Raw genomic sequence first — 17,717 nt, forward strand, 5'->3', positions numbered from 1 at the left:
ATAGGAAAGACTTATACTAAATGCAAAAATGCTTCTGCAATATTTCATAACTTTTGTGTAACTCCTTGATACCTTGATACCTCTTCCTTCTCTGCTCATGCCATCCCATTCTGACTCCACCGAGATTGTATGCCATCAACTGTATTACCTCTTTCCTATTTTATTCCTTTGATGTATACCTTGATATTCAAGTTTCTTATCCAGATAGAAATTACTATTGAATAAATGGGACCTGTGGTATTTTTGCCATGTGGTATGTTTGATTTTTTTATGTCAGGTTAATTAATAGTTGACATTAAAGTAACACAGTTATTGCTCAAGTAAAGAATGCAGCCTCTTAAAACATGAATAGAAAGTTTTGTTCTGTTTTGTTGTAATTGTTGTTTTAATTATTGGGGAATATTTGGTTAAGGCCAATGCTATAAATTAAGAAAATAATGGCTTGAAACATGTGAAACACTTTACTCATCTCTTTAAACTAGGGACTATAAAATTTTGCTCAAATATAACAAAATGTCTATTCTTCAAGCTCTGTTATCACCCACATTTTTATTAATAGTAGCAACTATTCAGTGATCCTTTGCCATGTGCTTATACTATGTAACATCTTATACCATGGGCCACTTATTACAGACTTGATATACAGCATCTCAATTTTCCCAATAATCCTACAGAATGGGAGGTATTCACTTGATTTTATAGATGAAAAATTTGAGGCTCAAAAAGGTTATGTTCTTCTCTTAGTTCACCTCGCTAGAAAAATGACGGAATCAGAGAGATATGTAGGGACAGATATTTGTGGAAGTAAACACTGAAGAGTGACTTAGGAAGAAGGAGTATAAAATTAAAGGGGAAATTTAGCAAGGACGATATCTGAGCTAAAAAGATAAAAATAGAAAAGAGTGAGAAGAAGGAATACAATGGATAGAGTGAAAGTTTAGATAGTTTCTTGATTACTTATCATCTTGCTTTGGAAACTTTCAAACGTATATAAAAGAAGAGAGACTATGATAATGATTCCTCATGTACCACCACCCTGTTTCATTAATTATCAACTTGTGTTCAACTTTGTTTCCTCCGTATCCTCCACTGCTGCTGAATTAAGTTGAAGAAAATCACATGTAACAGATTATTTCGTTTCATCTGTAATTGCTTCAATATAATTCTCTAAAAAATAAGGTCTTTTTAAAAAGCATAAATTATCAAATTATGATCAAATTATGATAATTATCAAATTATCAAAAAGCATTACTATTAAATACCTAGTCAGTATTGAAATTTCTCTGTTACCTAAATGTCTTTTGACATTTGTTGAATGTTGACGGAAAATTTCTCAAAAACTTGCTAAAAAGTCAATTTCAAGTTTACATTAAAAAAAAAAGTTCAGCTGGCCTCTCACTGTTATACTGAATAACTTTTAATTTCCTGTTAACTCTGTACTGTATTCCTCAGAGCAACTGTTCTGGACCTTCTTCATTCCCATGCAAGCCCACAGTCTGAGCCTTCACTGACCACAGCCCCAGAGGTAGGCTTTACCCCCAACCATGAAGTGTATGCTGAGGGCATCCAGTGACAGTCACCTAATCTGTTTCCCTTTCCTCCTCTCACAATACCCTATACACCATCAATACGTTTCTTGCAGTTAGTACTCATTCTCTTCTTCCCTGTAGTCTTAGCACATCCGTAGAACCTAATTCTAAGGCAAATCCTCCTCTGCTCATGCCATCCCATTCTGACTCCACCGAGATTGTATGCCATCAACTGTATTACCTATTTCCTATTTTATTCCTTTGATGTCCACCCAACTTTTCCTGTATGCCTAAAAACACTTAAGTTTCAATGGCTAATTTAAAAAAAGCATAGATGAAAGGATGGATGAATAGATAAATAGGTAGATAGGAAAAACAAATAGTACAACTTTTTAGCATGGTGTTTATCACGTTGTTTTGAATTTCCTTATATACAAATACTCCTTTCAAATTTTAAATTTTCTTAAAATGGTACAATAATTTTCCATGTAATTTAGGTCTCTAATACCTGATGAGCCCTGACTAGCCTCTCTCTGTTGTCTTTCTCAAGCACTCAGCCACTGAGTCTTGTCAAGTCATCCTTTGCCGCTTTACCTCCATCCCTTCCTTCTATTCCTGCTGCCTTCATTCACATTGGGATCTTTCTTACACATTTATGCTGCATTAGGATTGAAACCTCCTAACTCCTCTACTTGCTGGTAGATGTTCCAGTTTCTCACTCATCCCATGTATACTAACATGTTAATCTTCTTAAGTATTTTTCCAATCACATAACGCTTTGGCGAAAAGCTTTACATGCTTCCCCATTGTGCCTTATGGAATCTGTAGTTAGCCTAGCATGCAAGGGCTGCCCTCTACAATCTTGGCCAAATTGACCTTTCTAATCTTTCTAGCCTTATGGCTAACTCCTCCTCAGTAGATTTCCATGACCCAGAAAAATGGGTTCTAATGCTATTCCTGGTGAGTATTCCTAATGCTTCAGTTCCTGTTACCCAAACGTTTCCTCCCCTTTAAGTGCTACTCTACAATTTTCCCAACACAACTAGCAATAGATTCTTATTCCTTTCTTCCCTCTTTGTCTTTCCACCTGCAGTGCCCTTCACTCCTTTCTTCCTGACAGACATCCCTTCATATTGGAAAATTTTAAATAAGATAATAGTTATTCCAAGCTAATGGATAGTTATGCTACAGGTTAAAGGAGATCTCCTAAGAGTCTCAGGAAAACAAGTTACTTTGGTCAGTTTGCCAAGATCTAGATTCTGATACCTTGGCTTGGGGGCCCATGCTCAGGACCCTTGTCAGGTCAAGTTTCAGGAGAAGTTACTTTTTGGAAGTGCTGGGGAAATGAGAACTTGTAAGAGGGCTGAACTGTGAAATCAGTAAAAGGACTATGGCTCTTCTTGCTGTTTTTTTTAAGCCTGCTCAGGATTTCAAAATATGCATTTTTGGAAGATGCAAACATTCAGTCCATAATACTGGTGTATAAGTACTTTCAATCATGTAGCACAATGCAGAAAGGGAGGGAAATATCAAAATTATGCAACACTTCTGAGTTGTCAAACATATGTACTACTTCTACAGATTTATGTTGTAGCCATAACACAGCCCAAACATTCCCCTTTACATCTTCTGTTGAATTTTAGTACAATACCCAGGATTTTTGCTTGTTTGTTTTTCACTTTCACCAGGTAGTGGTTGGTGAGATTTTTACAAGCTAAGTACAATGCATGTTTTAATCCAATTGTTGGGTAATTGGGAGTGAATGAATAGTTACTGAAACATAGAATTTTAGAACTTGATACACACACGATCATCTATGATTTATTTAATATATAATAGAGGTCAGTGAGACTCAGAATCATTTCACTGACTTTCCAAAAGTTACACAATTTATGGCAGACCAAACCAATTGATATCAATTTAGCTACTAGTATAGATGCTTATATATGTACAGAAGTTATGGCATTCATAATGTAAAGCTTAAACTTACTAAACAATATTATAGTGCATACAATATATTATATATGAAAATTGATACTTTTATTTAGGCTGCAGAAGGATAAGGACCAAAAGCACTTATTCTTAATATTGGGCTCTCTTTTTTCTGAAATCCATTTAGCACATTGCTTTTAACAGGCATTACAGACTCAGAGATATATATTTCCTAAGTGAGCATTTCCCTAGATTTCTATTACTCAATTCTTAAGGTTTTCTAGTTGTGTTGAATTTTATTATAGATACAGTTATTAAAAAGTTTTGTTGATTTTTTTTTAATTTGAACTCCTTATTAGCGTTCCTTCTGTTGGAAAAAGGTAAATCCTCCTGTATATATGTAGGCAATTACCAAGGAAGTTGGAATCCTTTCAAATGGTGCTTAGTATTTTGAAGCATAAAAGGTATAATATTCACTTTTTCAATTTTGAGGGTAATACTTACAGTTCTGTGACTACAGATCATTAGCCCAAGGTGTACTTACATTTCTTTAAGTATTTAGGTCATATAAAAGCATATTGCTAATAGTGTTCTATCTTAATGGATTATAGTGGAAAACACAGTATGGGTTTCAAAATTAAAATTCTGAAGATGGTGAGGCATATTTCTAAGGAAATGCAAGTAATTCAGTGTCAACATTGTGATGAACATTTTCTATCAAATCTATCATACTTTTCATTTTTCTTGTCATTGGTTTCTACCTCACATTTTAAAAAATATTTCACTGCACTTATAACATTACCATAAAAAGAGGGCTTCATGATCCTCGTTAGTCAATATGATTCATTAGAATTTAGATACTTTCAATATGAATGTTGCTATCAGATACATTTTCCCAAGATACTATTTTGTGTACATATTTTCCTCTTCAGGATTTATATTGCTCTCAAGATCAAATCTAAACGTGTCAGATTTTCAAGATCCTTCATAGCAGTTATGCAGATAAATCCTAAGTAAATTTGTTCCATATTCATAAGTGTGATAATCTTTGTGTTTAGCTTTAGGTTAATTCAATAAACATTTATTAAAATATTACTGTTGCCATCATTCTAATTTTTGCCTCTATTTCTGTAATGCTAGTCTTCCAGCTTGGATGGCTAAAAATAACCTTTATTCATTATTTAAGGCTTATTCATGAAGCCCTGGTAGTGTATTTCATTCTACTGGGAACCCACCCTAACAACCATGTACATTTAGAGCTTTTTCTCCCCTTTCTCTGAATTACATAACAACTCATTATTTACTTTCCTAAATGAGCTTAAATTGTATCATGAATATGAAGTTATCATAAATTTATTGTCACTGTTTATATTATTTTAATATTTAATTTTAATATTATTTTAATTCAGTGTGTCTAGGTCACTTCAGGAAAATTTACTACTCTGAGAAAAATAAGTGGAAACTCATATCCTTGAATCAGTTTCTCTGAAACTACTAAAAGATGCAAAGTTTCACTCAAATCTTAAAAGTCACTCAGAATATCTTCCTGAAAGTTTTCTAAGTCTCATGTTGCTGATGAATGCATTTGCTTGTTTACTTTTTCAATTTATCAAACAAGAATAAAACAGTAATTAATGAAGAAGCAAGAGAAGAAGTTTAAAATTATATAACATGGTAGTTTAATGAATGCCATTTAATGTAACTGGTTTCTGTATTGACTTATGAAATCAATTAATATACCTTTGGAAAAGCCTTGTACTAATCAGGTATATCATTTTTATTTCATTATATATAGTCATTGTGGTTATTTCTACAGCACAGTGTGATTTAGTTAACTAGCTGGGAGTGTAACACCTTCAGATCAGGTTTGGCATACCTCATTTCTAATTATCATTCCTTTCCATGAATGTAACCCACCATTAAATTTAAAAAAAAAAAAAGGCTACATTTTATTTTGCCTTTCTTGGCACAGCTGAAATTTTCTGTAGACTTTATACAAGTTTTCAAGATACCTACTGGGTGCTGGGAACCAGAAATCCTGATAAGGCACCTGACTCCATTGACATCACATAAATTTGTCAAAGATGTGTAATCTGGTCTCCCAGATCCTGATGCATTGCATTATCTGTCATACAAGAGGGACTGTCATTTGTTCTACCTTTTATGTGCTAGAATCTTCCATTGGCTGAGTGACTTCAATTACTTTTTAGAAACAAAACCCTTTATTTATCTGGTCATGAGTTCTTGTTCATTTCCAAAGTCTCAAGTAATTTGTTACAGGAGACTATCAGACAAATTAAAAATAAATTCTTTAGATATACTGATTATTTTTTATAAAGAATACCATGTAGTATAATAATGTTTCTTTATTTTAAAAAATTCCTTTCTAGTTAAAAAAAAAATAGTGCTAGACTGCTCCAGACATATGTTTTTAAAAGTTATTTTGTAAAATAAGTTTATAAAATGGACATTTTCATTTCTTTATCTCAATGTCCATACACTATCACATCACTCATTATTGTATATAAATGCATTCATTAATAATTGTGGATGTGACTGAAAGGTTTTCACATGTTCTATTTTATAGAGAATATGCACAAGACACAGGTGAGGCTGTTCTAACTAGCTTCTCCCTTCTCCTGCCACCTCATACCATTTATAAATAAGGGAAGGATCACATGAGGCCATTAGAGTGATTGAAATTGTTCTTCCTAAAGAAAATCTGATTGAAGTATATTTCACTGGTAGTTTAAAGAACGTCATCATCTTGTATAAATTGAACATGGCCCAGTATTTTGTTCTAGCATCTTATTGGATTAAATAATATATTATCCATGACCTTCTTCATGTTCTAACATACTTGCAATGTATCTAGTATATTATCCTAGCTGTTGTTGCCATGTGTCTATTCCCAGGGCATTTCTTTCCTTCTCATTTCTTGACAATTTTTGTTCCTTGGTGAGAGAGAATAGCTCTCAACCACATTGACTGGTCTGATTTTAAATTTATGACTTGGTGGGTCCTTAATGCCACTCTGCAGTCACACTATATTCTGTAGTCCGTTCCCTCTTCTACCCTCCTAGCTGACTACTTAACTGCCTTTCCTCATACCGCTAACGTGTCTTCCATAATCCAAGGTCTTCTCTGTTGAAGACCTTGCCTCCCATTTCACTGAGAAAGTGGCATTATTCAGAGGAGAACATCCATAGCCCCTCCACCACATCTGTACTTCCACCAGCACCTGCACCTTGTACCTAGCCTTCTGGCTTGGCAGTACAATGATATTTTGAAGATCGTTATTCCCTGTGCTCTAATTACTTTTTGCACTAGATCCTGTCTTTTATTGCCTGCTCAAAGGCCTTCCTCCAGAAATCCCTGTTTCCCCATCCCACCTCCCACCATCTCTTGCATCACTGATTTTTACTCTTTACTGGAGCATTTCATTAGCACACAGACCTGCTGTTATTTCTCTCACCTTAAAACAAAACAAAAAATACAACTTCTCTTGACCCAGCTTTACCCACAGCTACTGCTCTATTTTTCTGCTTCTCATTGTAGTCAGATTACTCAAAAAGAGTTACCTATACCTGCAGATAACTTTCAGTATCTAAGGTTAATAAATACTTGGTGTGGGAGGATCCCTGAGACAGTTTGAGGCTGTGAAACAAATCCAGTGTTTAGAAGAAAATGATAGATAATTCTACTTAATGAGTACACAGACTAATTATTGTAATGAAATATGTTTAATTAAAAAGAAGTCTGCTTTCTAATAATTATACTGACTGTACACCAGTTTGGAAAACCACAAAGATTGATAAAGACAATACACGTAAAGGTTGCAGGGAAACTTTACGCAAGGAGGGTAAATAAGTGTGTTTATAACTGTCGTTTAAAGTTAGCATTCTATATAGCACTCCTAGGCTCTTTTAATATACTTTGTCCTCTCAAACCCTATTAAACCCCTCCCAAGAAAGCTTTTGCTCTCACCACTCCACTAAAACTACACTGTGAAGTCATCAATTACCTGTATATTACTAAATCCGATGAATGCTTAATCCTCATGTTACTTGGCCTTGCAGTAGGGTATGACACTCTTGAGGACACCCTTCTTCTTGATACCCTGTCTTAACTTGCCTCTCAGGATGTCCCTTCTTTTAGACTTCCTTTGCTAGCCCCTCTTGTACTAGATCTCCTAACTATTCATCCAGTCTCCCTGGATGACTTGGATTTAATTGTCATCTCTACACTACAACACCCAGTTGACAGCTCTGGCCTAGGCCTCCCTACTCAGTATTCCACTTGAATATCCAAGTCCCTCAAACTTAACTTGCCTTTTCAGTCTTTTACCTAAAATTTAGTGTAGCTGTACCCTCCCCTATCTCAGCTCTGTCCTTCAGGTTGGTGAGCTGAAAAATCTTAGAGTCATCCTCTTTTTCCCCCCTCTTTCTCCCACATCCCATATTCAGTCCATCTAGAAGTGCTTTTGGCTCAAAATATCCAGTGCTGACGATTTCTCCTCATCACTGATAGTGGCTGGTACCAGTACCGTCTGGTCCTGGCCACCATCACCTCCCACTGGAATTGCTCCAATAGTTCTAACTGGCCTCCCTGTTTCCACCCTGCCTTCCAGCCTTAAATTCTGTTCTTAAACAAAGAAAAGCCTGAAAAATCCTTTTCTAACATAAATGAGACCATATTATTACTTCAGTAATAACCCTCAACAGCTTACACTCTTATTCAGGAAAAACCACTGAAGGCTTTTTAATGCCTTCAAGGCGTTGTGATTAGTTTCTCCCTTTCTTGTTTCATTTCTGCCCTTTCAGTTTCTTGAACCTGATATAGGACCTTTGCATTGCTGGGTCCCCCTGCCTGGGACATGCTTCCTCAGGATATCCATCTTGAGGACTTCCTCAAAGGACATTTTCTCAGAGAGGCTTACCCTGAAAACCCCAAACCCCTACTTCTCAATTTCCAGGGAACTGTGATTTCCCCTTATCCTGCTCTAATTTTTTCCCAATAAACATCATCTTATAGCTTATCACATAATTTACCTCTTCTCTGTATTGCTTGTGGTTTCTTCCCCCACTTTGTAAGCTTCACAAAGGGCAGGGATTCTGTCCTTCTCATCTGGCATATAGTCAGTCAAATGATTTCCCTTTCTTTCAGCATCATTTCACTCCTGCTGCTTCTCAAAGGCAATATGGTTCTGTTTCCAACAGTTAACTTGGACTCTCTCCATTTTAGGGGCCTGTTCCTTAGGATATTTCTCTCTGCATTTACCTTTTTAATCATATCTTTTTGCCCATTTTGTTTTCTTTTACTTGTTCTGTCTGCTAAGCTAATTTTAAGCATATGTATTTAACTTTCTGGTCTTCAAGTCTTCTTATCCCCTTTCTTATCTTTGGTCCTTTCTTAGCTATATTTCTATTTCTAGAAGCTTTTTTTTCTCTGTCCTAGTTCTCCAATACTTTTATTCTTAACTAGTTACAGAAATCTTGCTTTTCCCTTGAAATATTTCCCATGAAAACTGTAGCACCAATTTCTACCCTCTATCTACCTGTCCCCTCCATTCACCCTACAGGCAACCTTGATTGCCATGATTTGGATCTGCCCTTCACTCAACATTCTACTGAAATGAAGATTCCCTTTGACTTAAAGCTAGTATGAAATTACTTAGTGTTACAAATATGTATATAGTTTGTTTATTTTCAATATACTTTTCTATCTTCTATTTTAGAAAACTGCAAAAATATTTGTGTATACATTTATATATATATATATTTATTATGCATTGAACTATTTTCTATTTTGTCCAGTTTTTCCTGAAAGCAAGCAATTTCTAGATCTTTCTCTGTTGGGTATCTTAAATTGTTTCATATTCTTATCTTTAACAGGTCATTGCTTTAGTGATGGATATATTTACAGACGTGGACATTTTCAAAGAAATAGTGGAGGCATCAACTCGAGGGATATCTGTGTACATTCTGCTTGATGAGTCAAACTTTAATCATTTCCTAAGTATGACCGAGAAACAGGGCTGTCAAGTTCAACGTCTCAGAGTAAATATTTCATGCTTTGCTTTGTTTTCTTCAATTATTTTATCTTTATCTCAGTCATTGAATGTAAGGCATGTTAAGTTATATTACTCTAAATGTACACCATATATTTAAGGTGCTGACCACAGAAGGGGTCCCTTGTACTCTTCAGACTGTGACTTCACCATCTTCATGATGGTTTTATAGGATGCTTTTCTTGATGGTGGGGCACTTAAGCTTCTGAGTTAACTTTGCTGCCAGTCATAATTAATTTACAACCTTGAAACGACTGGCTTGAGTGATAATCTTTCATTCAGCGGATATTGCTTGTCACAATCATTTAGCATAGTGTTTTCAGTGATGTTTGACTTATTAAAAGACAGGTGGATTTTAATCTTAGTTATTTTGTTATCATGCTACTATAACCTGAAAGGGGCTCTTGCAGTAGGACCCTAAGTGACTTATAGAACCATCCTGTGTAAATGATGTAAGTTATGTTAAAATACATTATTTTAAGTGACCATGTTCCTTGAGTACTTCTTTTTTGGGTGGTGTTTTAAACTGTGCTTTTCACTATATTTGTTGTTGTTGTTATATGTTTTAAAAAATTATTTCATGTGTACTTTTTTGGTTACTAAGTTTTTACGATGACATAATTTACTTTTCAAGATATCCCCTTTCTAGCCATAATTTTTACTTTATATTTACATGCAATTCTAGAATATCCGAGTGCGGACAGTAAAAGGCCAAGATTATCTTTCCAAAACAGGAGCAAAATTTCATGGAAAAATGGAACAGAAATTTTTGTTAGTTGACTGCCAGAAAGTTATGTATGGTTCCTACAGGTAAGATCATTGTGTTTACCTCCAGTATTATCATCATTTATAGAATTTATGAGTTTCAAGTTTTAATGTAATCTGTTTAGTTGTTTCTTAAAAATAAAAGAAGAACCCTTGCATGAAAAGCTTGGAAACTTGAATTTCAGTTCTGGCTGTGAAGTCATTGTGCAAGTCACATAATTTCCTTGGGCTTCAAGTTCTTCCTCCCCAAAATGAGAGCGTTGACTTATATCTCAGGTTTCCTAAAGCTCTATAATGCTAAAAGTGTTTTTGTTCCTTATGAAAACAGTATGAATCATAATAATTGTTCATAAAAATAGAAGCTATCACCTTGAAGAACCTGCCTAATGGATTGCTCTTATTTTAGTATTATTGAGACTCTGATGATTATCATGTTGTCATCATAGGACTACTGAAAAATCATTGAAGAGTCTGGCTATTAAAATGCCATGGTAGACACTAGGCAAGGTTTTTCAGCCCCAGATCTACTCTCTGGCATCTTTCTAGGGTACCACTGCTGGAATATATCTACTTCTGTTCTAGCTTGGCTCTTATGTTTCATTCCCAGTCCTTAAAACTTCTCTGCAACGCAGTTGTTTTTATCTACATTTGATAAATGATGAAATGGAAGTTCTAGAAGATTCAGTGACTTGCCCGAAACATCACAGTTAAGGGCCGAAAGACAGTTCAGGTCTGGCAACCCAGTCTAGGTCCAGCTGATTCCAGAGTTTAAGTGCTGCCTTCAAACTCCCTTATAAATTCCAGGCATTGGTCCTGAATAGGATAACACAGTAAGGCTATATCAGTAGGCAGATAAAAACACCAAAAACGAGTGAACTAGAGAGGGGGAAGATGGTGGAAGAGTAAGACTCGGAGATCACCTTCCTCCCCACAGATACATCAGAAATACATCTACACGTGGAACAACTCCTACAGAACACATCCTGAACACTGGCAGAAGACCTCAGACCTCCCAAAACGCAAGAAAGTCCCCACGTACCTGGGTAGGGCAAAAGAAAAAAGAATAAACAGAGACAAAAGAACAGGGACAGGACCTACACCAGTGGGAGGGAGCTGTGAAGCTGGAAAAGTTTCCACACACTAGAAGCCCCTTCACAGAGACTGCGGGTGGTGGAGGGGGGAAGCTTCGGAGCCACGGAGGAGGGCACAGCAACAGGGGTGCGGAGGGCAAAGCAGAGAGGTTCCCGCACAGAGGATCGGTGCCGACCAGCACTCACCAGCCCGAGACGCTTGTCTGCTCACGCACCAGGGCAGGCGGGGCTGGGAGCTGAGGCTCGGGCTTCCTTCGGAGCACAGGGAGAGGACTGGCGGCATGAACACAGCCTGAAGGGGTTAGTGCACCACGGCTAGCCGGGAGGGAGTCCGGGAAAATGTCTGGGCATGACGAAGAGGCAAGAGACTTTTACTTCCCTCTTTGTTTCCTGGTGCGCGAGGAGAGGCGATTAAGAACAATGCTTAAAGGAGCTCCAGAGACGGGTGTGAGCGACGGCTAACAGCGCGGACCCCAGAGATGGGCATGAGACGCTAAGGCTGCTGCCACCACCAAGAAACCTGTGTGCGAGCACAGGTCACTATCCACACACCCCTTCCGGGGAGGCTGTGCAGCCCGCCACAGCCAGGGTCCCGGGATCCAGGGACAACTTACCCAGGAGAACGCACGGCGTGCCTCAGGCTGGTGCAACGTCGTGCTGGCCTCTGCCGCCGCAGGCTCGCCCTGCATCGTAGCCCTCCCTCCACCCGGCCTGAGTGAGCCAGAGCCACCGAATCAACGGCTTCTTTAACCCCGTCCTGTCTGAGCGAAAAACAGACGCCCTCCGGCGACCTACATGCAGAGGCGGGGCCAAATCCAAAGCTGAAACCCAGGAGCTGTGCAAACAAAGAAGAGAAAGGGAAATCTCTCCCAGCAGCCTCAGAAGCACCGGATTAAAACTCCACAATCAACTTGATGAACCCTGCATCTGTGGAATACATGAATAGACAACGAATCATCCTGAATTGAGGAGGTGGACTTTGAGAGCAAGATTTATTATTTTTTCCCCTTTTCCCCTTTCTGTGAGTGTGCATGCATATGCTTCTGTGTGATATGGTGTCTGTATAGCTTTGCTTTCACCATTTGTCCTAGAGTTCTATCCATCCGTTTTTTTTTTGTTTGTTTGTTTTTTAATTTTTAAAAAACTTTTTTCTTAATAATTATTTTTATTTTAATAACTTTATTTTATCTTACTTTATTTTATTTTCTTTTATCCTCTTTTCTTCTTTCTTTCTTTCTTTCTTTCTACTTTTTCTCCCTTTTATTCTGAGCCGTGTGGATGAAAGGCTCTTGGTGCTGCAGCCAGGAGTCAGTGCTGTGCCTCTGAGGTGGGAGAGCCAACTTCAGGACACTGGTCCACAAGACACCTCCCAGCTCCACGTAATATCAAACAGCGAAAATCTCCCAGAGATCTCCATCTCAACACCAGCACTCACCTTCACTCAATGATCAGCAAGCTACAGTGCTGGACACCCTATGCCAAACAACTAGCAAGACAGGAACACAAACCCACCCATTAGCAGAGAGGCTGCCTAAAATCATAAAAAACCCACAGACACCCCAAAACACACCACAAGACGTCGACCTGCCCACCAGAAAGACAAGATCCAGCTTCATACACCAGAACACAGGCACTGGTCCCCTCCACCAGGAAACCTACACAACCCACTGACCCAACTTTAGCCAGTGGGGACAGACACCAAAAACAACGTGAACTATGAACCTGCAGCCTGCAAAAAGGAGACCCCAAACACAGTAAGATAAGCAAAATGAGAAGACAGAAAAACACAGCAGATGAAGGAGCAAGATAAAAACCCACCAGACCAAACAAATGAAGAGGAAATAGGCAGTCTACCTGAAAAAGAATTCAGAATAATGATACTAAAGATGATCCAAAACCTTGGAAATACAATAGAGAAAATGCAAGAAACATTTAACAAGGACCTAGAACAAAAGCAACGATGAACAACACAACAAATGAAATTAAAAATACTCTGGAAGGGATCAATGGCAGAATAACTGAAGCAGAAGAATGTATAAGTGACCTGGAAGATAAAATAGTGGAAATGACTACTGCAGAACAGAATAAAGAAAAAAGAATGAAGAGAACTGAGGACAGTCTAAGAGACCTCTGGGACAAAATTAAACACACCAACATTCGAATTATAGGGGTTCCAGAAGAAGAAGAGGAAAAGAAAGGGACTGAGAAAATATTTGAAGAGATTATAGATGGAAACTTCCCTAATATGGGAAAGGAAATAGTTAATCAAGTCCAGGAAACACAGAGAGTCCCATACAGGATAAATCCAAGGAGAAACATGCCAAGACACATATTAATCAAACTGTCAAAAATTAAATACAAAGAAAACATATTAAAAGCAGCAAGGGAAAAACAACAAATAACACACACGGGAATCCCCATAAGGTTAAGAGCTGATCTTTCAGCAGAAACTCTGCAACCCAGAAGGGACTGGCAGGACATATTTAAAGCGATGAAGGAGAAAAACCTACAACCAAGTTTACTCTACCCAGCATGGATTGCATTCAGATTTGATAGAGAAATTAAGCCTTTACAGACAAGCAAAAGCTGAGAGAGTTCAGCACCACCAAACAGCTTTACAACAAATGCTAAAGGATCTTCTCCAGGCAAGAAACACAAGAGAAGGAAAAGACCTACAATAACAAACCCAAAACAATTTAGAAAATGGGAATAGGAACATACATATCGAATTACCTTAAATGTAAATGGATTAAATGCTCCCACCAAAAGACACAGACTGGCTGAATGGATACAAAAACAAGAACCATATATATGCTGTCTACAAGAGACCCACTTCAGACCTAGAGACACATACAGACTGAAAGTGAGGGGATGGAAAAAGATATTCCATGCAAATGGAAGCCAAAAGAAAGCTGGAGTAGCAATTCCCATATCAGACAAAATAGACTTTAAAATAAAGACTACTGGAAGACACAAAGAAGGACACTACTAATGATCAAGGTATCGATCCGAGAAGAAGATATAACAATTGTAAATATTTATGCACCGGATGTAGGGGCACCTCAATACATAAGGCAAATACTAACAGCCATAAAAGGGGAAATCGACAGTAACACATTCATAGTAGGGGACTTTAACACCCCACTTTCACCAATGGACAGATCATCCAAAATGAAACTAAATAAGGAAACACAAGCTTTAAATGATACATTAAACAAGATGGACTTAATTGATATTTTTAGGACATTCCATCCAAAAACAACAGAATACGCATTTTTCTCAAGTGCTCATGGAACATTCTCCATGATACATCATATCTTGGGTCACAAATCAAGCCTTGGTAAATTTAAGAAAATTGAAATTGTATCAAGTATCTTTTCCAACCACAACACTATGAGACTAGATACCAATTACAGGAAAAGATCTGTGAAAAGTACAAACATATGGAGGCTAAACAATACACTACTTAATAACGAAGTGATCACTGAAGAAATCAAAGAGGAAATCAAAAAATACCTAGAAACAAATGACAATGGAGACACGACGACCCAAAACCTATGGGGTGCAGCAAAAGCAGTTCTAAGAGGGAAGCTTATAGCAATACAATCCTACCTTAGGAAACAGGACACATCTCGAATAAACAACCTAACCTTGCACCTAAAGCAATTAGAGAAAGAAGAACAAAAAAACCCCAAAGGTAGCAGAAGGAAAGAAATCATAAAAATCAGACCAGAAATAAATGAAAAAGACAGGAAGGAAACGATAACAAAGATCAATAAAACTAAAAGATGATTCTTTGAGAAGATAAACAAAATTGATAAACCATTAGCCAGACTCATCAAGGAAAAAAGGGAGAAGACTGAAATCAATAGTATTAGAAATGAAGGAGAAGTAACACCTGACACTGCAGAAATACAGAAGATCATGAGAGATTACTTCAAGCACCTCTATGCCAATAAAATGGACAACCTAGAAGAAATGGACACATTCTTAGAAATGCACAACCTGCCAAGACTGAATCAGGAAGAAATAGAAAATATGAACAGAACAAGCACAAGCACTGAAATTGAAACTGTGATTAAAAATCTTCCAACAAACAAAAGCCCAGGACCAGATGGCTTCACAGGCAAATTCTATCAAACATTTAGAGGAGAGCTAACACCTATCCTTCCCAAACTCTTCCAAAATATAGCAGAGGGAGGAACACTCCCAAACTCATTCTACGAGGCCACCATAACCCTGATATCAAAATCAGACAAGGATGTCACAAAGAAAGAAAACTGCAGGCCAATATCACTGATGAACATAGATGCAAAAATCCTCAACAAAATACTAGCAAACAGAATCCAACAGCACATTAAAAGGATCATACACCATGATCAAGTGGGGTTTATTCCAGGAATGCAAGGATTCTTCAATATACGCAAATCAATCAAAGCGATACACCATATTAACAAATTGAAGGAGAAAAACCATATGATCATCTCAATAGATGCAGAGAAAGCTTTTGACAAAATTCAACACCCATTTATGATAAAAACCCTGCAGAGAGTAGGCATGGAGGGAACTTTCCTCAACATAATAAAGGCCATATATGACAAACCCACAGCCAACATTGTCCTCAGTGGTAAAAAACTGAAAGCATTTCCACTAAGATCAGGAGCAAAAAAAGTTTGCCCATGCTCACCACTCTTATTTAACATAGTTGTGGAAGTTTTAGCCACAGCAATAAGAGAAGAAAAGGAAATAAAAGGAATCCAAAGTGGAAAAGAAGAAGTAAAGCTGTCACTGTTTGCAGATGACATGATACTATACATAGAGAATCCTAAAGATACTACCAGAAAACTACTAGAGCTAATCAATGAATTTGGTAAAGTAGCAGGATACAAAATTAATGCGGAGAAATCTCTTGCATTCCTATACAGTAATGATGAAAAATCTGAAAGTGAAATCAAGAAAACACTCCCATTTACCATTGCAACAAAAAGAATTAAGTATTTAGGAATAAACCTACTGAAGGAGACAAAAGACCTGTATGCAGAATATTATAAGACACTGCTGAAAGAAATTAAAGATGATACAAATAGATGGGGAGGAAGACCATGTTCTTGGATTGGAAGAATCAACATTGTGAAAATGACTATACTATCCAAAGCAATCCACAGATTCAATGGAATCCCTATCAAACTACCACTAGCATTTTTCACAGAAATACAACAAAAAATTTCACAATTTGTATCGAAACACATAAGACCCCGAATAGCCAAAGCAATCTTTAGAACGAAAAACAGAGCTGGAGGAATCAGGCTCTTGGACTTCAGACTATACTACAAAGCTACAGTAATCAAGACAGCATGGTACTGGAACAAAAACAGAAAGATAGATCAATGGAACAGGATAGAAAGCCCAGAGATAAACCCACACACATATGGTCACCTTATCTTTGATCAAGGAGGCAGGAATGTACAGTGGAGAAAGGACAGCCTCTTCAATAATTGGTGCTGGGAAAACTGGACAGGTAGATGTAAAAGTATGAGATTAGAACACTCCCTAACACCATACCCAAAAATAAGCTCAAAATGGATTAAAGACTTAAATATAAGGCCAGAAACTATCAAACTCTTAGAGGAAAACATAGGCAAAACACTCTATGACACAAATCACAGCAAGATCCTTTTTAACCCACTTCCTAGAGAAATGGAAATAAAAATAAACAAATGGGACCGAATGAAACCTCAAAGCTTTTGCACAGCAAAGGAAACCATAAACAAGACCAAAAGACAACCCTCAGAATGGGAGAAAATATTTGCAGATGAGGCAACTGACAAAGGATTAATCTCCAAAATTTACAAGCAGCTCATGCAGCTCAATAACAAAAAATACAAATAACCTAATCCAAAAAATGGGCAGAAGACCTAAATAGACATTTCTCCAAAGATATACAGATTGCCAACAAACACATGAAAGAATGCTCAATATCATTAATCATTAGAGAAATGCAAATCAAAACTACAATGAGATATCATCTCACACAGTCAGAATGGCCATCATCAAAAAATCTAGAAACAATAAATGTTGGAGACAGTGTGGAGAAAAGGAACACTCTTGCACTGCTGGTGGGAATGTGAATTGGTACAGCCACTATGGAGAACAGTATGGAGCTTCCTTAAAAAACTAGAAATAGAACTACCATATGACCCAGCAATCCCACTACTGGGCATATACCCTGAGAAAGCCATAATTCAAAAAGAGTCATGTACCAAAATGTTCATTGCAGCTCTATTTACAATAGCCAGGAGATGGAAGCAACCTAAGTGTCCATCATCAAAT

The 17,717-nt window shown here is 37.3% G+C and overlaps 1 protein-coding gene across 1 annotated transcript in view; it reads left to right on the forward strand.

Annotated features, from left to right (window-relative positions):
- The window catches only part of SACK1B (scaffolding CK1 anchoring protein B), an 88,670-nt gene that overhangs the window by 59,573 nt on the left and 11,380 nt on the right, over positions 1-17,717 (forward strand). Inside the window, exons 3-4 of the mRNA XM_022581441.3 lie at positions 9,356-9,520; positions 10,217-10,341. Of these exons, the coding sequence (XP_022437149.2) occupies positions 9,356-9,520; positions 10,217-10,341 (290 nt within the window). The remainder of the gene's footprint in view (positions 1-9,355; positions 9,521-10,216; positions 10,342-17,717) is intronic.

This window comes from Delphinapterus leucas, chromosome 10 (assembly GCF_059928025.1).
Source record: "Delphinapterus leucas isolate spDelLeu-1000000601 "Yukka" chromosome 10, BTC_Dleu_Yukka2, whole genome shotgun sequence".
NCBI classification, from domain to species: Eukaryota; Metazoa; Chordata; class Mammalia; order Artiodactyla; family Monodontidae; genus Delphinapterus; species Delphinapterus leucas.